Source organism: Myxocyprinus asiaticus, chromosome 13 (genome assembly GCF_019703515.2).
Source record: "Myxocyprinus asiaticus isolate MX2 ecotype Aquarium Trade chromosome 13, UBuf_Myxa_2, whole genome shotgun sequence".
Lineage (NCBI taxonomy): Eukaryota > Metazoa > Chordata > Actinopteri > Cypriniformes > Catostomidae > Myxocyprinus > Myxocyprinus asiaticus.
The window spans coordinates 50,379,946-50,403,089 of NC_059356.1; the positions used below are offsets into that span (position 1 = coordinate 50,379,946).

Genomic DNA, 23,144 nt, shown 5'->3' on the forward strand with positions numbered 1-23,144 from the left:
ATGATACGTAATAAAAGTAGATTTAATAAACAGTATATTTGCCCTGTGTAAATAACAATATATAGGAACTGTATGTAAGGGGTGATAAATAAATACTAATACAACAGGCTGGAAAAATAGACATTTATTCATTTTAATATCCTATATATATTTTGAATGTGTTGAAACTTGACACTGGGTGAAGCATCCTGAAAACTGCACCGTTAGATCGGTTTCATGCTGAAGATCCGCTAAAAAGTAAAAAATGTTCTCTCTTGTAAATGTAAATGAGTGTAAATTCCAACACAATCATATATGTCGAAAGGACTGATGCCTGTCACACAAAACATGAGCTCATTGATGTCATTAAATATCATTCTGCTTTTTTATTCCATCAGTTACTCCTGGTCGGTGTCTGCCGTAAATATATAGTTTATATGTAGGGTTACGTCCTACCTAAGTTTAATGGTGCAGCGCTCAAATATAAACCTGGTGGCCGAGGCTGGTACTGCATGCTAATTGTTAGCTAGCAAGGAAAAATAAATAAATAAATAAATAAATAAATAAATTTGAGAGAGAAAAAAGTTTTGAGAGAAAAAAGTTGTAGGACGTTGGATCAGGAAGGCACAAAGACAAAAATAAATAAATAAAAAATAATAATTCACAGTGCGTTTCAGGGCTTCCGTGTTAAGCTGAAAAGCATATTAGGGTACGTTTACACGACGGCGATGTACTAAAAACGGAAACGTTTTTCCTTTGCGTTTTTAAAAAGTTTCACGTATATTCGACAACGTTGTCAAAACGATCCCCGTTCACACGGAACCGCGAAAACGACTAAAAACGCTGTATTATGCATGCCAGGCCAGTAGTTGGTGATGTCACTTTGTAAAGAAACACTACGCGCCTGCGCACATGAGCATTCTTCCATAGAGTGGTGAATACAAACAATGAAGATGGCGAAAGCATCAAGCAATTTTGTCTGGACAGACGATGAAGTTGCTTTATTACTACAAGTCTTGAGCAGCACAAACACAGTCATGTAGTCCGCCATTGTAGTTTTGAATGTCTCGCGCGTTGTTTTGAAGTACTCGCGTGCATGTATATAGACTGAACACGTAATACATGTGCGCATGACGTCATCTTTTTCACAAATTCGCATTTTTGTATGTTTACACGGAGATGATAACGGCATCGTTTTCAAAAACTTGCACTTTGAAACCCGTTTTCAAAAGTTTGCATTTTCAGGCCCCAAAACGCCGTTGTTGTGTAAACGAACAGCCAAAACTCGTAAAAAGTTTTCCGTTTTTAGCTGAAAACGTTGTCGTGTAAATGGCCCCTGAGAAAGATATCAGCTAAAAGAAGAATTAATGGATATTGCTAGACTATCAATGCAGAATCCCATGTAAAACGTTCATAAGCAATCAGGAATTTATAAAGCTCTCTTATGTTATATAAAAGATTTTTTATTTATTTTTGTAGTTAGGTAATTAATATTGTTTATATTATTCAACGTTGTCGCTCCACACGCCAGTCCAGCTGGTGTCGCTAATGAGACAATAGTTGGTTTGCCAACCGTCAGTAAACAACACAAGAAGAAGAAGAAGAAGACGACACTCGAGCTCCTGCAGACTGTTGTTTAGATGAAACTGATGAATTTATCTCAATGAATCGTCAAATAATACTTTTTTAAACATTAGTTCACATGTTAACGCGTCTTTGAGCTTTAACAACTCACCGACCGAGCGGTAAGAGAGAAACCTTCATAAACTGTTTGTTTTATTATTATCTGATGAACACCTGTAGTCAAAATAATAATATATGAATAATGACAGTAATGATGAGCATCTTTATATGAGTAAATATGAGTGTGATGTCTGTAGAGAGTATTGAAGAGTGTGTATTTCTGTTGTATTTCAGTGTGTGAATGAATGAAGACAGTTTGAACATCTGATTCACATTGAACACACACGATTAGAGCTGATAATGTTCACAGATATGGACTATGAGCTGCAGGAGGACAAACTGTGAGTAACACCAACATAAATAACTGCAAAATCCAAAACTGACTCTCTTTCAACTCATGAGTTGGAATTTCAAATGAATTGGATTACACACACACAGGAAGTTGAATTCAAAGAAATTCAACACAGTAACACAATTTCATTAGTCCGAGACACATCTTATGACATAAATTATTGAGTTATTATTTCAAAACGCGACTCTATTGATTGTTTAATATATTGAACAAATTAGAGCTTTCTGGGAGATGAAATGTTCTTCAATCATGGTCCATAAAATGAAAATATACATGAAATATAGTGAGATAAATGAAATAAAAAATTACACAGGTGGCAGTTCAAACATATTACATTTTTATTATATTTATTATTCATTATTAATAATATAAAAGATGTGTTTGTAGAAATTAAAGGGATTTTTCACCCATAAATGAATATTCTCTCATCATTTACTCACCCTCATGTCATCCCAGATGTGTTTGACTTTCCTTCTTCTGCTGAACACAAATGAATATTTTTAGAAGAATATTTCAGCTCTGTAGGTTCATACAATGCAAGTTAATGGTGACCAGAACTTTGAAGCTCCATAAAGGCAGTAGGGATGGGCATTTCGTCTACTTGAGTACTCTGACTAATTACACAAGGGACAATGACATGTTCATAACTGTATATACAATAACATGTTTGACAAACATCTTTGGCTGCTGCATTGTGTTTTGTTCCAGTGGATCGTCTATTCATTATTATAGGCTGTTATAAAATAATCTGTTGCAAAATGTACAAAAGATTGCATAATCAAAATATAATGCATCATATTTTGTCATTATGTGAAGATTCGCTGCCCAACTCAATGAAAGAATGTGCACAACGCGCGTCTGTCTGTTCTTCAGGTTACCGTAGTAATCTTAGTAAGCATGCACCAGTTTTTTTTTAGTAACTGTCTGAACCATCCATTTTCAAATTGCGGTTGGCTTAATAGGAGACACCATAACCATCACGTTTTTAATATGCGTGTTAAGTTGAAGTTCAGTTTTGAAGACGCTGCGTTCTGTTCCATTTAGCTTAACTCTGTCTAGCTGTTTGAAACACTCGCCTGATGTATATGCGCAGCGTTAGCGTGTTGAGTCCACTGCCACACGCCTGGTGTGTGTGTCCAAATGTTCGCTCTTGTGAGAAAAGCCGCCATGCACTGTATTGTTGCTGTGATTCATGATGCGTTCCATTGAACTCGGTGAGTCGGAATTTCCCCTTTCAACAGGGGAAAGTGCAACGGAATGACACTTTATATCGGACATTTAACTTAGAAACTGGTGTGGAAATCTTCAACTCCCATTTCGTTGAGATGCAGGTGTGTGTTATGTCACCCAGGGCAGGGAGGTTTACAGTCAGTGACACATTCACTTTTATTAAATAATATCCATTAACGAGTCAAAGTTCTTTTCTAGGGGTGGAAATCGGACGTTTCATCACGATACGATCTTGAATCGATTCTCTTGGCCTGCGATCCAATATTTGCCTTTAACTCAAAGTCTGCCACGATACGATTCGATTCAGGGGCCTGCGATCGCTTTTTCCGATATTATGTGCCTATTTTACACAATCAATTACATTTGTTTTTTTTGTTTTGTTTTTTGCCCTCAAATGCAACCAAAATATAATTTGATTATTTTATTCAGCTCTCTGTATACACATTGGGACATCCACAACAAAATAAGGTACTTCAGATGTTGAAAAAAAATTATACAGAAAAATAAAATCACACACAAGTGATCATCACTCATTTGATGACAACTAATTTTTCAGTTTAGTCCAATTCAAAATACTTACCATGACTTGCTTCCAACTATCCATTTGGAGCCCGGTTGACGCGTGCCCACGCCGCATGGATAGCAGAGCACAATTTCGCTTCAAAGACCCCGCGCACATCCCTGTCCCACATGAAAATCATATTTAGTGCTCATAAAGTCAAATGAATGTAATAAGGTTGCTTCATCACCTGACAGAAATGCATATGGACGTGGCTGACATGAGAATATTAAAATAAAGGTGCATCTTAAAACAAAAATTCTATATTGATATTTAAGTGTTGTATCGATAACATTAGATCGATGGATCGTTACACCCATAGTATTTTCACTTTGTCGATAACAAAACAGGGTGAAAAGTGGATGGAAACTAGGTTACAGTAACACATTTAATGACATCAATTATTGCATTATTATTCAAAATGCAAATCTGTTGATTGTTTAATATATTGAGCATTCTGGGAAATGAAATGTTCTTCAATCATGGTCCATAAAATGAAAATATACATGAAATATAGTGAGATAAATGTAATAAAAATGTCTACAGGTAGCATTTCAAGCATATTACATTTTATTATATTTATTATTTCTACTATAAAAATATGTGTTTGTAGAACTTAAAGAACTTAAAGGGATAGTTCACCCAAAAATGAAAATTATTTCATCATTTATTCACCCTCCCAGATGTGTATGACTTTCTTCTGCTGAACACAAATGATGATTTTTAGAATAATATTTCAGCTCTCTAGGACCATACAATGCAAGTTAATGGTGACCAGAACTTTGAAGCTCCAAAAAGCACATAAAGGCAACAAAGTAATCCATACTACTCCAATGGTTTAATTAATGACAGCTTACGGAGCCCTTACGTCACTACCTATTCCTGTTGCTGACGGCACGCTGCACAAGTGTTTGTAGCTTGCTAGCCTGCTTAGCATTGCTTATTATATACGTTCATCATTTTATCCTTTGCCATTTTACCGCATGCTTCGGGTTTTTCCGCTTTTTTTACTGTTTTTTTCGGTGTGTATTTTACTGCGTGCGTGTCTTTTTTCCACTTGTCTACATCTCACATCTCAACTGCGTGCATTCATTTTCTCCTTATTGCATCAATCTCAAACATCTGCTGACTAGGAACCACATCGATCTCAAACCCTCGCAGCTCAAGAACAACCACAACAACAACAAACAGTTACGGTAAGTCATGGCATCCGCTCATGTTTTTGCTTCCTGCATTACATGCCACATGTTTACTATAGCTTCTTCCATCAGTAGTGAGGGGTTTACATGTGATAAATGTAAGGAATTAGGCTGACAGAGAAGGTTAATGAGTTAGAGACATGCATCCAAACGCTAGTGGAGGTCAGTGAGAAAGAGAAGCCGGTAGATACTGTTTCGGATGCAGGTAGTACATCGAGCAACACACACACTTTGGTTCCGGCTGAAGAGCCCCAGCAGCAGGGCGATTGGGTGAGGTCTCGGCGGCATACTCGCTCAGCAAAGCGACACCACTCTCCCGTTCCTGTTAGGGTTTCCAATCGATTCTTCCAACTCAGTGATGCACCCACTGAGAATCATGTTGAAAGAGCCCTAATAACTGGTGATTCTATTGTAAGGAACGTGGAAATAGAGACTCCAGCCAACATTGTTAATTGCATTTCGGGGCTTGGGCGTCTGACGTCAGATCAAATTTACAAGTGCTGGCTAATGCTAAACATAGATTTTCTCAAATTGTTATTCATGTCAGCACTAATGATGTATGGCTTCGCCAGTCGGAGATCAATAGAGATAATATTAAAGAGGTGTGTGAACTTGCAAAAATTATGTCAGACTCTGTAATATGCTCTGGCCCCCTCCCTGCTCGTCGTGGTGATGAGGTTTATAGTAGATTAGTGTCACTGAATGGCTGGATGTCTGAGTGGTGTCTGGAGAATAGCATAGGATTTATAGAAAATTGGAAGAGTTTTTGGGGTAGACCTGACCTGCTAAAAAGATGGTGTTAGGATGTGGCTTTTTGCCTTTTGTGTTTTTTCTGTTTGTGAGTTGGTCTCTTCCGGTGACATGGCAAGTCTCCCCACTGATTACTTCTCACCTGCAAGCCATCATCTCATCACCAGCCTGCTCTATTTATACCGGAGTTCTCAGTCATTCATCGCTAGATTGTTCAGTCTATTAGAGCAATCGTCGATTCAACAGGGATTACAGTCGTTTGGCCACACCTCTCACCCAGCTCACATCATCTTCCACCCCTTTGCAAAGGACTGTTGAAGCAGATCATGTCTTTGCTAAACATAAGGATTTGTTCACATCAGCTCCGGTGTTGATCCAGCCTGCTTCCGACTCTGGTGTGGGAGTGATTCTGTCCCAACGCTCCGCCCCTGATGGCAAACTCCATCCCTGTGCCTTCTTTTCCCACCACCTGACCAGTGCTGAATGTAACTATGATGTTGGGAACCGGGAATTACTGGCAGTCGAGTAAGCCCTGGAGGAGTGGAGGCACTGGCTTGAAGGAACTGAACAACCGTTTCTGGTATGGTCTGACCATAAAAACCTGGCATACATACAGACTCCCAAACAACTGACTTCACGGCAAGCCCACTGGGCTTTATTTTTTGGGCATTTCAATTTCAGTCACTGTCCTGGCTTCAAGAACGGCAAGCCCGATGCCCTCTCCTGTCAGTTTGTCCCTGAGGTTAACCATTTGAGCCCTGAAACCATCCTTGCTCCTTCCTGTGTTGTGGGGGCTATTACTTGGGAGAGCGAGTCAGTGGTCGGAGAAGATCAACGCACCCAACCTGATCCTGGAGATGGTCCTCCTGGAAGTTAATTTGTTCTTTATACTGCTCATTCCCAAGTTCTCCAGTGGGGACATGCCTCCCCATTCACCTATCATACAGGTGCCATTCGCACCCTAGACTTTCTTAAAAGACATTTCTGGTGGCCTACCATGGACACGGAAACTCGAGCCTTCATCGCTGCCTGTTTTGTATGTACTCGTGGGAAGCTTTGCATCATCCTCCGGCTGGTCTGCTCCACCCATTGCTTATTCCCAGTCGCCCCTGGTCACACATCGCCCTTGACTTCATTACAGGATTCCTCACCCCCCCACCCCCCCATGGTAAAACCACCATCCTTACCATTGTTGACTGCTTCTCCAAGGCAGTAAATTTTGTAGCTCTCCCCAAACTCCCAACAGCCCATGAGACTGCTGATCTGCTGGTTTTACATGTCTTCCATTGGGGGGTTTACTGTCAGGATGTGGCTTTTGGCCTTTTGTGTATTTCTGTCTGGCTGTGTCTCCCCCTGTGTGTTTGTGAGTTGGTCTTTTCCGGTGATGTGGCAGCTCTCCCCACTGATTACTTCTCACCTGCAAGTCATCATCTCATCACCAGCCTGCTCTATTTATACCCAGAGTTCTCAGTCATTCATCGCCAGATTGTTCAGTCTACTATAGTGATCCACCATCCAACCCACATACCTGTATTTAAACACTTACCTCTTCAGTCATCTTCAGATCCACCATCCAACCCACCTACCTGTATTCAACCACTTAACTCTTTAGTCATCTTCAGATCCACTCACCTTCAAGCCTGCCATGCCAAACCATCCAGCTCACCGCTCTGCTCCGCCATTACCTCCTGCCTGCCCAGCCCTCTGCCTCAAGCAGCAGATCAACCACCTGTCTGTTCATCTTCCATTTCATTCCCCAGTTTGTAAATAAATACCATTTTATCATACTCTCTCTCTGTGTCTGTGTTCAGCATCTGGGTTCAAACTATTGTTCAGGCATAACAGACGGACCCCATCCCTCCAGGGAAGGTGCCACTCTCCTCTCTAGTAATTTGGCTCATAGTTTTAATAATGCTAGTATTTGACTAACTGGGGCCCAGGTCAGGAAGCAGACAAACTGGTTAATCCGAACATCTGCTAACTGCCTTGAGACATCACACAGGTTACATAAACTACAACACATAGAGACTGTATCACCTAGATATCACATAGAGACTGTGTCTGTTCCCCAAACTACCAAACACAAAAATCTCACTAAATCATTTAGAATTTTTTTTATTAAAGTCAAACTTAAAAAAAAAAAAAAAAACTACAAAATTTAAAATAAACATCATATAAAGGTAGGGCTACTAAATATTAGATCTCTTTCTACCAAATCACTCATTTAAATGAAATTATTACAGATCATAGTTTATATCACCCAGGCCTTACTCTGGTTTCCTTGGTGAATTTGGAAATTTTATATTAGATCTAGTAGATAAAGCTTTAATTGTTGGTGACTTCAGCATTCACATAGATAATGAAAATGACACATTTGGATTATCATTTATCGATATTCTCAACTCTCTTGGAGTCAGACAAAATGTGACAAAATGTACTCATCGCCATAATCAATTTTATTTAATTTAATTCTGTAATATGGAGTTGATACTATAGAAATTCTACCGCAGAGTGATGACATCTCAGATCATTACCTCGTCTCTTGTTTGTTGCGATCAGCTAATGTCACTCAATCGACCACACTAGCATTCAGGCAGAACTATTCTTTTGACCACTAAAGATAGTTTCACTAATAATCTTCCAGAATTGTCTCACATACTCAGTAAGCCAAAAAGTCTAGAAGAACTTGATGTAATAACAGAAAGTATAAATACAGTCTTCTCTAGCACACTTGATAGTGTCTCAACCCCCCCACCCCCCATCGATTAAAGAAAAAAGCCTCGCACCGTGGTACAATGATCACACTCATGCTCTCAAGAGAGCAGCTCAGAAAATGGAGCGCAAGTGGAAGAATACAAAATTAGAGGTATTTTGCGGTGCATGGAAGAATATTGTCTGTAGCTACAGATAGGCACTAAAAGCTGCCAGGTCAGCATATTTTAGCAAACTCATAAAAAATAAATAAATAAATAAAAAAAATAACCACAACAATCCTAGCTGTTTATTCAGTACTGTGGCTAAATTGGTTAGGAATAATGCATCAATTGAACCAGATATTTAGTTGCTGCACAATAGTAATGACTTCATGAATTTCTTAACTGATAAAATTGAAATAATCAGAAATAAAACTGAAAGTATGTAATCAACTGTCACAACACCTCAGAAAACAGTCTCATAATTTCGCTCATGAGCAACTTCAGTCCTTCGCTGTTATAGGTCATGAAGAGCTAACAAAACTTATCGAAACATCAAAAGCCACAACATGTATGTTAGATCCAATACTAACTAAGCTCTTAAAAGAGGTATTCCCAGTAATCTCAGAACCTCTTCTTAATATTATTAACTCCTCACTATCCTTAGGACATGTCCCAAGAAACTTTAAAATGGCAGTTATCAAATTGCTTATTAAGAAGCCACAGCTTGAACATAGAGAATTGGCTAATTACAGACCGATTTTAAATCTACCATTTATGTTGAAAATACTAAAAAAGGTAGTGTCCTCCCAATTATGTTAATTTCTACAGAGAAATGGAATATATGAAGAATTTCAGTTAGGATTTAGGCCCCATCACAGTACAGAGACTGCAATTTATCAGAGTTACAAATGACTTGCTATTATCATTTGATCGCGGCTGCATTTCTCTTCTAGTGCTTTTAGATCTTAGTGCTGCCTTTGACACGATAGATCACGATATTCTCTTGAATAGGCTGGAGAATTATGTTGGCATTAGTGGACTTGCATTAGCATGGTTTAGGTCCTGTTTATCAGACCGCTACCACTTTGTATATGTAAACAAGGAATTGTCAAATCAAACAGAAGTTACGGAGTGCCACAGGGAACAGTTTTAGGACTCCTGCTTTTCTCCTTATACATGCTTCCCCTGGGAGTTATTATCAGGAATCATGGAATAAGTTTCCACTGTTATGCTGACGATACCCAAATTTATATTTCTTCTAAACCCAACGAAAATTCACAATTCTCCAAATTAGCAGAGTGTATCAATGAAATGAAAGATTAAAATTTTGCTCAATCCTCCCAATCCTGCACTATTTAGCTAACTTTCGTTGTTGAGATTTTAATCAGGCTACTTGTTCGGAAGGGCAAGTAAAATTCTGGAGGGGGGCTGACAGACTGGGAGTTAGAGATGCTTTGCCTAAGCAATGGCAATCCGAGGTATGTAACAATATACATTATAATAATATTAATATTATAACATTAATAAATTACACACAATGAAAACATATTATCTGTCTTTAATATGCATATCTGTTTTGAATATGCAGTATAACTGATTTAGCAGCAAGGTTCTGTCAGGATTTTATCTGTTAACTGTTTATCTGTTAATGCATTTTGTCCATATTAAACAACAGTTTTTAATGCAACTGGTGAGAATTGACTTGTACTCTCAAAGAGATGATTTACACAAAAATAAAACTTTGGGAACACTTTACAGAAAGGTTTAATTTGTTAACGTTAGTTAACTATATCAGTTAACATGAACTAACAATAAACACCACTTTTATATAATTTATTTATCTTGGTTAATGTTAATTCCAACATACAGTATATTGATACTTTTTCATACATTAAAATTAAAAGTTGTATATGTTAACATTAGTTCATGAACTATCAATGAACACATTTTTATTTTTTTAGTTACTAACATTAAGATTGATAAATGCTGTAAAATATTGTTAATTGTTAGTTCATGAAAGTTTACAGAGGTTTAATGCTATATTAACCTACTATTTAAAATGCTGGATGTTGTGCAAAATAAAGCTTTGGGGGAATTTAATCCTAAAGTCATATCTGATTTGATTTAATCAGTGAATTATTATTTTTGAAAATAATATTTAGATGTAATCAGTGACAATATTATAAAATATAAAATTTTAATTTAAAATATTTAAAATGTAATCAGTGACATTGTGTAAGCAGCATATGTACAGTATCTAACGTAATTCGGTATTTCCTGTAAGCAAAATTACTATCTAATATTTCCATTTGGTGTCACTATTGCCCTGTTCTAGGCTGATTTTTAGTCCCTGTCCATCTCTGATGGATCATTTAACACTTTTAAGAACAATAGTTTTAACTCAGGACTTTTTACTCAATACTTTAACTCATAAGGGAATTATTTTGGATATGTCTTTAAAGTATAATAATAAAAAAACTTTCAATCTTAACTTCTCTTGATTTAGGCTTAGTTTAAAGAATCGTGAACTGAACCAAACCGAACCGTGAGTTCAGTATCGTGAACTGAACCGAATCATGAGATGAGTGAATCTTTACACCCCTTACACACATTGATCATCTAATTTAATCATGTATGTTACATCATCTCAATGGGCAGCTGCACTGAAGAGGCACTGCAAGCTTTATGCTTTAGTTTGAGTCAAAACTTAAAATTGGAGTCTAAAGTTTAAAATTCAAATGATGCTTAGGGAAAAAGTTACAGGGCTCGATTTTCCTTCGGACAGGAAAACAGGTCATTCACTTGTCTGGAGAGAAAAAGGACATTAAAATAATAGTTTCATGCTCAAACAACATGTCAAAGTTTCTATTGTATGTTTTCAAAAATTCCAAAAGATGCCCAACCTAGAAGTATTTAATCAACTCGATCAACGTCATTCTAGCAAGTCAGTCCACTGTCGTCCATCTTTGGAACGCTCTCAGGAGGTTATTTCCAGTCATGACAGTGCAGCTCCTATCTACTTGAATGGAGAAGACCAAAATCTCAAAAATGGTTGGTCATGTTTACGATCAAAAACATATTTCAAATCAGCAATAAAATCTGACAATACTGGTATTATAAATTGTGATTCTTTACCTCATAGTACACAAAAAAATTCAATTTTCCCGGCTTGTATAGCTAATGCACATGCGTGTTCTAGAGTTGATTGACAGGTGATTCTGTATCTAAAAGGTGATTGGCTCTTTTAACTGCAAGGTGGGACTTCCTTTCTATATCCGTTGACCGTTGGGCGTTCAGAGCTCTTTGGTTGAGCGTTCCAATTTCTCCCATTAATATAAATAAAAGTGGCCAATCTCTGCCAAATAATCTCTGACTCGATTCACTGTGCTGGTTAGGGGAGAGGGTCATGATCATGGTGGCCGAGGACTCAGAGGGCTCCTAGGACAAGGCGGCCGGGGGCTCAGAGGTCATAGGCACCAAACCAGGAAACTCTTGGACCACTGAGGCTGGGACCATTGGGACCACTGAGTCTGGGATCATCAAAACTTGGAGCAAAGGAATGGAGAGCGGAGGGGCCTCAATCGCTGGAATTTCCAAAACCAATTAAGCAGGGACCCCTTTCTTCCTCTTAACACTCGCCACCTTCGTCGAGCAAGCGTTGGGAGCTGCCTCCAGATAGCAAGCACTTGGTACTGTCTCTGGCGAGCGAGTGTTGGGTGCCGCCCTTGGTGAACAAGCACTGGAAGTCAGGGGAGTGTAATTGTCGTGGGTACAGATTGCAAAATTGAGTGTACGGTTTAAAAATCCATGGGCACGATGAGTTAAAACGAGGGAGCAGTTTACAAATGTGTGAGTATGATTTATAAATTGAGAGTACAGATTGTAAAATCATGGGCATGGATCAGCGGTTCTCTTTTTATTTCCTCTTATGGGTCCATAGAAATAAGATAAAATAGAAGAACTACAAAAATATGAAGAAAAAAACAATTAGAAGAGAAAAGACCATGACTTTGAAACTCTGCACAAATTCACTATCATAAAGCACTGTTTTAAAGCCTAAAAATATTTCTTTCTTATCCTAATTTATTTTACTTTAAAGTCTAAAGTTGAAAGTTTATTTACTGTACAACATACTGTCTAAGAAACGGTCAGAACATCATACAGATCGGAAATTTCTCATGTAGAATACAACAAATATTGTTTCACTCACATACCAAATATAAATCAAGTAAAATTGAAAAGACCACAATGTATAATTACACAGCAATCACAATTCACACCTTAAGGTAAGCCCCTCCCTTTGCAATTAACTTATAAATGCTTGGAATATTCCCATTATCCTATAGGTGAAGAAAGAAGAATAAGGTGGCATATAAAGAGGGAACAACTCCAAGTGTAACAGCTGAAGTCTATTGACATACTATTGCAACAGTGAAGACATGAGTGATCTAAAACCATGCAGAATAAAAATTGAAGATACTGAGGAACAAATAGGTTGGTGTCCATTTTTGATTCTTCGTAATGACTGTTGATGAACATTAAAGGAACAAATCTTCAGACCGTTTGCTAGATCTTGCAGCTGTAGTTTGACAATTATAGAAGCAGTGAAATTACAGTTAAAAAAATAAAACCAGAATCTACCAGATTTTGTGATATTAACCCGAGAATGACAGAACTAACCTTCAACATGTTAAAGATAACATAAAATAGATAGCAGCCTTTGCTGCTTCGAGACATTAAATTAGAGTTCAATTGTATGTTTCACATTTCTGTTTCTTTTATCTGTTTCTGTTTACTGTTCATTTTAGACCTGATGGAGGTGAAAGAGGAAAGTCAAGAACTAAATGACATAGATCAGAAACACCATCAGCATCCTAAATCTAATAATTCAATAACTGATGAAGAATCTATTATTTGCTTAAAGAATGAAAGGAATTTCTCACAAAAAAGCACTCAGAGAACAAGAGCCAAATATTCTTTCATCTGCCCTCACTGTGGAAAGAGATTCACAAAAAAAGCATCTCTAAAGAGGCACCTGAGAATTCACACTGGAGAGAAACCTTTCACATGCACTCAGTGTGGAAAGAGTTTCAGAGTAAAGAAAACCCTTCAGGGTCACATGAAAATCCACACTGAAGAGAAGCCCTTCACATGCACTCAGTGTGGAAATTGTTTTACACGAAAAGGAAGCCTTAGGGAACACATGAGAATTCACACGGGAGAGAAGCCTTTCACATGCACTCAGTGTGGAAATTGTTTTACACGAAAAGGAAGCCTTAGGGAACACATGAGAATTCACACGGGAGAGAAGCCTTTCACATGCACTCAGTGTGGAAAGAGTTTCACACAAAAAGGAGATCTAAAGAAGCACCTAAGAATTCACACCGGAGAGAAGCCTTTCACATGCACTCAGTGTGGAAAAAGTTTCACACAAAAAGGAGATCTAAAGAATCACCTGATAATTCACACTGGAGAGAAGCCTTTCACATGCACTCAGTGTGGAAAGAGTTTCACAAAAAAAAACCTTATAAAGAGGCACCTGAGAATTCACAATGGAGACAAGATTTTAGATCTAAAGAGACACCTGAGAATTAACACTGGAGAGAAGCTTTTCACATGCACTCAGTGTGGAATGAGTTTCACACAAAAAGCATCTCTAAAGAGGCACCTGAGAATTCACACTGGAGAGAAGCCTTTCACATGCACTCAGTGTGGAAAGAGTTTCACACAAGCAGGAAACCTTAAGATTCACCTGACAGTTCACACCGTGGATCAGCTTTTCACCTGCCTTCAGTGTGGAAAGAGTTTCACTGTAAAGAAAACCCTTCAGGAACACATGAAAATCCACACTGAAGGGAAGCCCTTCACATGCACTCAGTGTGAAAAGAGTTTCACACAAAAAGGAAACCTTAAGGAACACATGAGAATTCACACTGGAGAGAAGCCTTTTACATGCCCTCAGTGTGGAAAGAGTTTTACACAAAAAGGAAGCCGTAAAAAACACATGAGAATTCACACTGGAGAAAAGCCTTTCACATGCCTTCCGTGTGGAAAGAGTTTCACACGAAAAGGAAGCCTTAAGGAACACATGAGAATTCACACGGGAGAGAAGCCTTTCATATGCACTCAGTGTGGAAAGAGTTTTACAAAAAAAGGAAGCCTTAAGGAACACATGAGAATTCACACTGGAGAGAAGCCTTTCACATGCCCTCAGTGTGGAAATAGTTTTACAAAAAAGGCAGATCTAAAAAGGCACCTGAAAATTCACACTGGAGAGAAGCCTTTCACATGCACTCAGTGTGGAAAGAGTTTCACAGTAAAGAAAACCCTTCAGGATCACATGAAAATCCACGCTGAAGAGAAACCTTAGAAGTGTTCACATTGTGAAAAGTGTTTCATGATGTCAGAAAATCTGAGAACCCATGAGACAGTGCATACTGGAGAGAAGCCATACCACTGCACTTCATGTGGAAAGAGTTTCATTTAATCAAGTATTCTACTCTCATCTAAGAAAGTGTTGTCCAAAGTTGTCATCCTGAGCAAAGACCATTTTCAGGGTAGACTCTTTCAGGTAAACGCTGTGAAATTCAGATAATCACAAAGATGAAATTTCATAATCAGAAACTACATTGGAACTGGCAATAGCAGCACAAATGGAGATTGCACCAGTTTGATCATGCATGCGTTTTCACTAGCCAAAATCCCACACCCAACAAAAAGTGATAAAGGTACTGGAGACTGTTACTGCATGCATTTCTTTGGAAATTTTATTTGAACGAGAAAGATATGAGTTTAGCAGGACAGAAGACATTGTCCATAATTCATGGAAGTCTAGACTTTAAACCCATTCATTCTAAATTGTACTTACCTTTATGAAAGTTTACCTTTGTTCTTCCATTGCTTAAGAGTGGCATTTCTAATAATAAGTCCAAAACTACTGGTAAGACCATGGACGGCTCTATATTACCATGGTTATAATCTTTATAAAAAAAAAATTAAAAAAATAATAGCCCAAATACTGTTTAGATATTAGTTAAATGCAAGAACACTGCTTTTTTTTGTTGTTGTTGTTGCTGTTATTGCTTTTACAAGTGCTGTGTAATGTGTATTTACTCTGAAATTTTACTAGAATACTTACTAAACTTGCTGTACTAAACTTTACCATGTTTATTTTCCTTGCATGTAACCTTAGAACTATTCCTTATAAGTTTGATATAGTGTACCTTGTTTGAAATGCTTATAATCTAGTACATTTGAATGTTCAGTAGATGGCTTCGATGTATTAGTTTTGAGCTGAAATTAAGTAGCCTTGTGTGTGTACAGTTGAAGTCAGATGTTTATATACACTTAGGTTGAAGTCATTAAAGCTCATTTTTTAACCACTCCACAGATTTCATATTAGCAAACTATAGTTTGGGCAAGTTGTTTAGGACTCCTAGAGATGAACGTAGTTTGGTGCGAAAAGTGCAAATCAATCCCAGAACAACAGCAATGGACCTTCTGAAGATGCTGGAGGAAACAATTACAAGTATCTATATCCAGAGTAAAACAAGTCCTATATTGACATAATCTTTATTGTGAGAAGCTTGTGGAAGGCTACCCAAAATGTTTGACTCAAGTTAAACAATTTAAAGGCAATGCTACCAAATACTAACGAAGTGTATACAAACTTCTGACCCACTGGAAATGTGATTAAATAAATAAAACCTGAAATAAATCATTCTCTCTACTATTATTCTGACATTTCACATTCTTTTGTTTTTATTTATTTTCTCCTCAATTTGGAATGCCCAGTTCCCAATGCGCTCTTAAGTCCTTGTGGTGGTGTAGTAACTCATGTGGCTTATTGAGCACGTTACCGCGGAGATGTAGCGTGTGTGGAGGCCCACGCTGTTCTTAGCGTCATCCACGCACAACTCACCACGTGCACCACCGAGAGCGAGAACCACACATTATAGTGACCACAAGGAGGTTACCCCATGTGACTCTACCCTCCCTAGCAACCGGGCCAATTTGGTTGCTTAGGAGACCTGGCTGGAGTCACTCAGCATACCCTGGATTCGAACTCGTGACTCTAGGGGTGGTAGTCGGCGTCGATACTCGCTGAGCTACCCAGGCCCCGACATTTCACATTCTTAAAATAAATTAGTGATCCCAACTAACCTAAGACAGGGAAGGTTTTCTACAATTAAATGTCAGGAATTGTGAAAAACTGAATTTAAATGTATTTGGCTAAGGTGCATGTAAACTTCTGACTTCAACTGTACTTCCTGATCTACAATGCATCCGGAAAGTATTCACAGCGCTTCACTTTTTCCAAATTTTGTTGTTACAGCCTTATTCCAAAATTGATTCAATTCATTATTTTCCTCAAAATTCTACAAATAATACCCCATAATGACAACGTGAAAGAAGTTTGTTTGAAATCTTTGCAAATTTATTAAAAATAAAAAACGAAAAAAAGTCACATGTACATAAGTATTCACAGCCTTTGCTCAATACTTTGTTGAAGCACCTTTGGCACCAATTACAGCCTCAAGTCTTTGTGAGTATGATGCTACAAGCTTGGCACACCTATTTTTGGGCAGTTTCTACCATTCTTCTTTGCAGGACCTCTCAAGCTCCATCAGGTTGGATGGGGAGCGTCGGTGCACAGCCACTTTCAGATCTCTCCAGAGATGTTCAATCGGGTTCAAGTCTGGGCTCTGGCTGGGCCACTCAAGGACATTCACAGAGTTGTCCCGGAGCCACTCCTTTGTTATCTTGGCTGTGTGCTTAGGGTCGTTGTCCTGTTGGAAGATGAACCTTTGCCCCAGTCTGAGGTCCAGAGCGCTCTGGAGCAGGTTTTCATCAAGGATGTCTCTGTACATTGCTGCATTCATCTTTCCCTCGATCCTGACTAGTCTCCCAGTTCCTGCCGCTGAAAAACATCCCCACAGCATGATGCTGCCACCACCATGCTTCACTGTAGGGATGGTATTGGCCAGGTGATGAGCGGTGCCTGGTTTCCTCCAGACATGACGCTTGCCATTCAGGCCAAAGAGTACAATCTTTGTTTCTCATGGTCTGAGAGTCCTTCAGGTGCCTTTTTGCAAACTCCAGGCGGGCTGTCATGTGCCTTTTACAGAGGAGTGGCTTCCGTCTGGCCACTCTACCATACAGGCCTGATTGGTGGAGTGCTGCAGAGATGGTTGTTCTTCTGGAAGGTTCTCCTCTCTTCACAGAGAAATGCTGGAGCTCTGTCAGAGTGACCATCAGGTTCTTGGTCACCTCCCTGAATAAGGCCCTTCTCCCCCAATCGCTCAGTTTGGCCAGGCGGCCAGCTCTAGGAAGAGTCCTGGTGGTTCCAAACTTCATCCATTTATGGATGATGGAGGCCACTGTGCTCATTGAGCACATTCAATGCTGCAGAAATTTTCTGTACCCTTCCCCAGATCTGTGCCTCGATACAATCCTGTCTCGGAGGTCTACAGACAATTCCTTGGACTTCATGGCTTGGTTTGTGCACTGACATGCACTGTTAACTGTGGGACCTTATATAGACAGGTGTGTGCCTTTCCAAATCATGTCCAATCAACTGAATTTACCACAGGTGGACTCCAGTCAAGTTGTAGAAACATCTCAAGGATGATCAGTGGAAACTGTGAAAGCTGTGAATACTTATGTACATGTGATTTTTTTTAAAGTTTTTTATTTTTAATAAATTTGCAAAGATTTGAAACAAACTTCTTTCATGTTGTCATTATGGGGTATTGTTTGTAGAATTTTGAGGAAAATAATGAATTTAATCCATTTTGGAATAAGGCTGTAAAATAACAAAATGTGGAAAAAGTGAAGCGCTGTGAATACTTTCCAGATGCACTGTATCTGCACTGCAAGGCCCAACTTGCTCAACATGGTCAGCCAGGTAGTATGATCACGGATAATGGCCCTCAGTTTGGTGCTCTGTTCAAATGCTTTGCCTCAAGCTGGGAATTGAGCATGTTACTTACTCTCTGAGACATCTTAAATCAAATGGAAAAGCTGTGTCGGCATCAAGATAGCTTAGAGCCTTCTGCACAAAGCCATGCATGACAGGGCCAACCACTGGAAAGCAATACTTCATTGAAGGAACACCCCCACTGAATACACGGACAGCAGCCCTGCCCAGCGGTTGATGTCAACTGAAAACCTCTATTCTTGTAACAAACAAGCTTTTGGAGCCATGTGTTGTAACTGCGGTTGTGGAGAGGCTTCGCCACCGAAAGCAATTGGTCAAGTCCTTGCATGACAGGTCAGCTTCTGACCTGCCAGAGCTGAACATAGGGGAAATTATCCATATGAAGCCACTTTCAGGAGATAACTTGGCACTCTGGGGGTTGGCACCTGCCTTCAGAAAGTGGCACCACACTCTTATCTAGTGATTGTAGGTGGATCCCTATATTGACACAACAGAGTGGATTTAAGAGGGGCAAAGTCAATCTCCTTACAAGCATTGGAAAGGAATGAACCTGAGTTGCCTCTCATGCTAGAAGGGAGTGTTGTAAAGGCCCATTCATCCACTGACCCAACATCTCCAGTGAAGCCCACACCAAAGGCTTCATTTAATCTTGTCAAACCCTCATCATCGGATGGACACACATACACTAGGGCTCGACGACTGTCCAAGCAACCTAAGAGGCTTGATCTGTAGAAAAGACATTAATGCTGCTGTGGCAGTTTTGGAAAAGGAAAATAACTATATATATATAAAATGTATAAAAAATTAAGAGATCACTGCAAATGATCAGTTTCTCTGGATTTACTATTTATAGCTATGGGTTTTAGTAAAATGAATATTTTTGTATTATTCTATAAAGTATTGACAACATTTCTCCCAAATTCCAAATAAAAATATTATTATTTAAAGTATTTATTTTCAGAAAATGACAACTGGTCAAATTAACAAAAAAGAGTTTTCAGACCTCGAATAATGCAAAGAAAACAAGTTGATATTCATTTTTAAACAACACAATGCTAATGTTTTAGCTTAGGAAAAGTTCAGAAATCAATATTTGGTGGAATAACACTGATTTTCAATCACAGCTTTCATGCTTCTTGGCATGCTCTCTACCAGTCTTTCACATTGCTGTTTGGTGACTTTATACCACTCCTGGCCCAGACTTTCAAGCAGAAATTCAATAGACTTGAATGGAATGGCTGCCATACATGTAGAGATGCTGTTTTAAGAAACATTTGAAGTGGTCTCTCCAGAGCTATATATATATATATGTAGTTGAAGTCAGAAGTTTACATACACCTTAGCCAAATACATTTAAACTCAGTTTTTCACAATTCCTGACATTTAATCATAGAAAACATTCCATGTCTTAGGTCAGTAAGGATCACTACTTTATTTTAAGAATATGAAATGTCAGAATAATAGTAGAGAGAATTGTTTATTTCAGCTTTTATTTCTTTCATCATATTCCCATTGGGTCAGAAGTTTATATACAATTAGTTAGTATTTGGTAGCATTGTCTTTAAATTGTTTAACTTGGGTCAAACTTTTGAGTAGCCTTTCACAAGCTTCTCACAATAAGTTGCTGGAATTTTGGCCCATTCATCCAGACAAAACTGGTGTAACTGAGACAGGATTGTAGGCCTCCTTGCTCGCACATGCTTTTTCAGTTCTGCCCACACATTTTCTATTAGATTGAGGTCAGAGCTTTGTGATGGCCACTCCAATACTTTGACTTTGTTGTCCTTAAGAGGTATGCTTGGGGTCATTGTCCATTTGGAAGACCCATTTGTGACCGAGCTTTAACTTTATGGCAGATGTCTAGAGATGTTGCTTCACTATATCCACATAATTTTCCTTCCTCATGATGCCATCTATTTTGTGAAGTGCACCAGTCCCTCTTGCAGCAAAGCACCCCCACAACACAATGCTGCCACCCCCATGCTTCACAGTTGTTCTTCGGCTTGCAAGCCTTCGCCCTTTTTCCTCCAAACATACCGGATGGTCCTTATGGCCAAAAAGTAAAAAATTTGTTTCATCAGACCAGAGGAAATTTCTCCAAAAGGTAAGATCTTTGTCCCCATGTGCACTTGCAAACTATAGTCTGGGTTTGTTATGGCTGTTTTGGAGCATTGGCTTCTTCCTTGCTGAGCAGCCTTTCAGGTTATGTCGATATATGACTCGTTTTACTGTGGATATAGATACTTGTCTACCTGTTTCCTCCAGCATCTACAAGGTCCTTTGCTGTTGCTCTGGGATTGATTTGCACTTTTCGCACCAAACTACGTTAATCTCTAAGAGAATGAGTCTCCTTCCTGAGCGGTATGATGGGTCCGTGGTCCTATGGTGTTTATACTTGCATACTGTTGTTTGTACAGATGAGCGTGGTACCTTCAGGCATTTGGAAATGTATCCCAAGGATAAACCAGACTTGTGGAGGTCAACAATTGTTTTTTTCTGAGGTCTTTGCTGATTTATTTAGATTTTCCCATGATGTCAAGCAAAGATGCACTGAGTTTGAAGGTAGGCCTTAAAATACATCCACAGGTACACCTCCAATTGACTCCAATTAGCCCATCAGAAGCTAATTGCCTTAAGGCTTGACAACATTTTCTGGAATTTTCCAAGTTGCTTAAAGGCACAGTTAGGAATAAATTGGAATTGTGATATAGTCAATTAAAAGGGAAGCAATCTGTAAACAATTGATAAAAAACTTGTGTCATGCACAAAGTAAATGTCCTAAACGACTTGCCAAAACTATAGTTTGCTAATATGAAATCTGTGGAGTGGTTAAACCTAAGTGTATGTAAACTTCTGACTTCAACTGTATATAGAGTACTGTGCAAAAGTCTTAGGCACATAATATTTTTCACAAAAACTTTTGTCTTAAAATGGTTATTTATAAATGCTACTTTAGTGTTTCAATAGGAAATATACATTTTATACTCCCAAACATTCCTTTTGCAAATAGAATAGAAGAACAGGAAGCCCTGCAACAGATGGCATGGCCCTCACAGAGCCCCCCACTGAACACTGGGTCAGTCTGGGATTACACAAAGAGACAGAAGTAATTGAGACTAAATAAATAAAAGAACTGTGGCGAATTTTCCAAGAAACTTGGAAAATCCTATATGCCAACAACCAAGAAAAACTGTGTTCAGCTGTAAGTAGGAGAATTGGTGCTGTTTACTGGACTTTGTATGACGTTAATTGATTAATGAAAACTGTAATTTTTTTTATTTTTATGAAATCCTAACTTTTTCAAAAGTTTTTCACAAAGTGCCTAAACATTTTGCACAGTACTGTATATACAGTTGTGCTCAAAAGTTTGCATGCCCTTGGAAAATTGGTAATATATGTACCATTTTTACAGAAAACATGAGTGAGCAGGCAAATCACATATCTTTTATTTCTTATGGGATTCATATTCAACTGTAGGTTATAACAGAATGGCACAATCATAAAACAAAACAAATGACTCCTGTTTAAAAGTCTGCATACCCTTAGTTCTTAATACTGTGTATTGCCCCCGTTAGCATTAATGACAGCGTGCAGTCTTTTGTAATAGTTGTCTATGAGGCCCCAAATTCTTGCAGGTGGTATAGCTGCCCATTCATCTTGGCAAAATGCCTCCAGGTCATGCAAAGTCTTTGGTCATCTTGCATGAACCACACGTTTGAGATCTCCTCAGAGTGGCTCGATGATATTAAGTTCAGGAGACTGTGATGGCCACTCCAGAACCTTCACCTTTTTCTGCTGTAACCACTGGAGGGTCAACTTGGACTTGTGCTTAGGGTCATTTTTGTGCTGGAAAGTCCTAGAGCGTCCCATGTGCAGCTTTCATGCAGAAGAATGCAAATTGTCTTCGAGTATTTTTTGATAACATGCTGCATTCATCTTGCCATTAATTTTCACAAGATTCCCCGTGCCTTTAGAGCTCACACACCCCCAAAACATCAGTGAGCCACCACCATGCTTCACAGTGGGAATGGTATTCTTTTCACTATAGGCCTTGTTGACCCCTCTCCAAACATAGTGCTCATGGTTGTGACCATAAAGTTCTATTTTGGTCTCATTACTGCAAAGTACAGTGCGCCAGGAGCTGTGAGGCGTGTCAAGGTGTTGTCGGGCATTTTGTAACCGGGCTTTTTTGTGGCATTGGCGCAGTAAAGGCTTCTTTCTGGCAACTCGATCATGCAGCTCATTTTTGTTCAAGTATCATCATATTGTGCTCCTTGAAACAACCACACTGTCTTTTTCCAGAGCAGCCTGTATTTATCCTGAGGTTACCTGTGGGTTTTTGTTTGTATCCTGAACAATTCTTCTGGCAGTTGTGGCTGAAATCTTTCTTGGTCTACTTGACCTTGGCTTGGTATCAAGAGATCCCCGAATTTTCCACTTCTTAAAAAGTGATTGAACAGTACTGACTGGCATTTTCAAGGCTTTGGATATCTTTTTATATCCTTTTCCATCTTTATAAAGTTCCATTACCTTGGTACGCAGGTCTTTTAACAGTTCTTTTCTGCTCCCCATGGCTCAGTATCTAGCCTGCTCAGTGCATCCACATGAGAGCTAACAAACTATTCATTGACTATTTATACACAGACACTAATTGCAATTTAAAAAGCCACAGGTGTGGGAAAACAACCTTTAATTGCCATTTAAACCTGTTGTCACCTTGTGTGTCTATAACAAGGCCAAACATTCAAGGGTGTGT

General features: G+C 38.8%; 2 protein-coding genes across 2 annotated transcripts in view; both read left to right on the top strand.

Annotated features, from left to right (window-relative positions):
• The window catches only part of zgc:172090 (uncharacterized protein LOC565611 homolog), a 227,866-nt gene extending 205,951 nt beyond the window's left edge, over positions 1-21,915 (top strand). The window contains exon 4 of the mRNA XM_051713485.1: positions 21,866-21,915. The gene's annotated coding sequence lies outside the window, so the exon portion shown is untranslated. The remainder of the gene's footprint in view (positions 1-21,865) is intronic.
• Positions 1,575-16,773, top strand: LOC127449848 (gastrula zinc finger protein XlCGF26.1-like). The gene is made up of 4 exons (XM_051713441.1): positions 1,575-1,724; positions 1,897-2,003; positions 12,795-12,942; positions 13,257-16,773. The coding sequence occupies exons 3-4, from the start codon at positions 12,888-12,890 to the stop codon at positions 14,816-14,818; spliced, it is 1,617 nt and encodes a 538-aa protein (XP_051569401.1). The 5' UTR covers positions 1,575-1,724; positions 1,897-2,003; positions 12,795-12,887; the 3' UTR covers positions 14,819-16,773.
• Positions 21,916-23,144: the final 1,229 nt, after the last annotated feature.

What these genes read in the sequence shown, in the direction of transcription:
- LOC127449848 (XM_051713441.1), top strand. Translation starts at nt 12,888, where the DNA reads ATGAGTGATCTAAAACCATGCAGAATAAAAATTGAAGATACTGAGGAA. An exon ending in AGATACTGAGGAACAAATAG is followed by an intron (nt 12,943 to 13,256) that starts GTTGGTGTCCAT and finishes TGTTCATTTTAG; the next exon opens with ACCTGATGGAGGTGAAAGAG.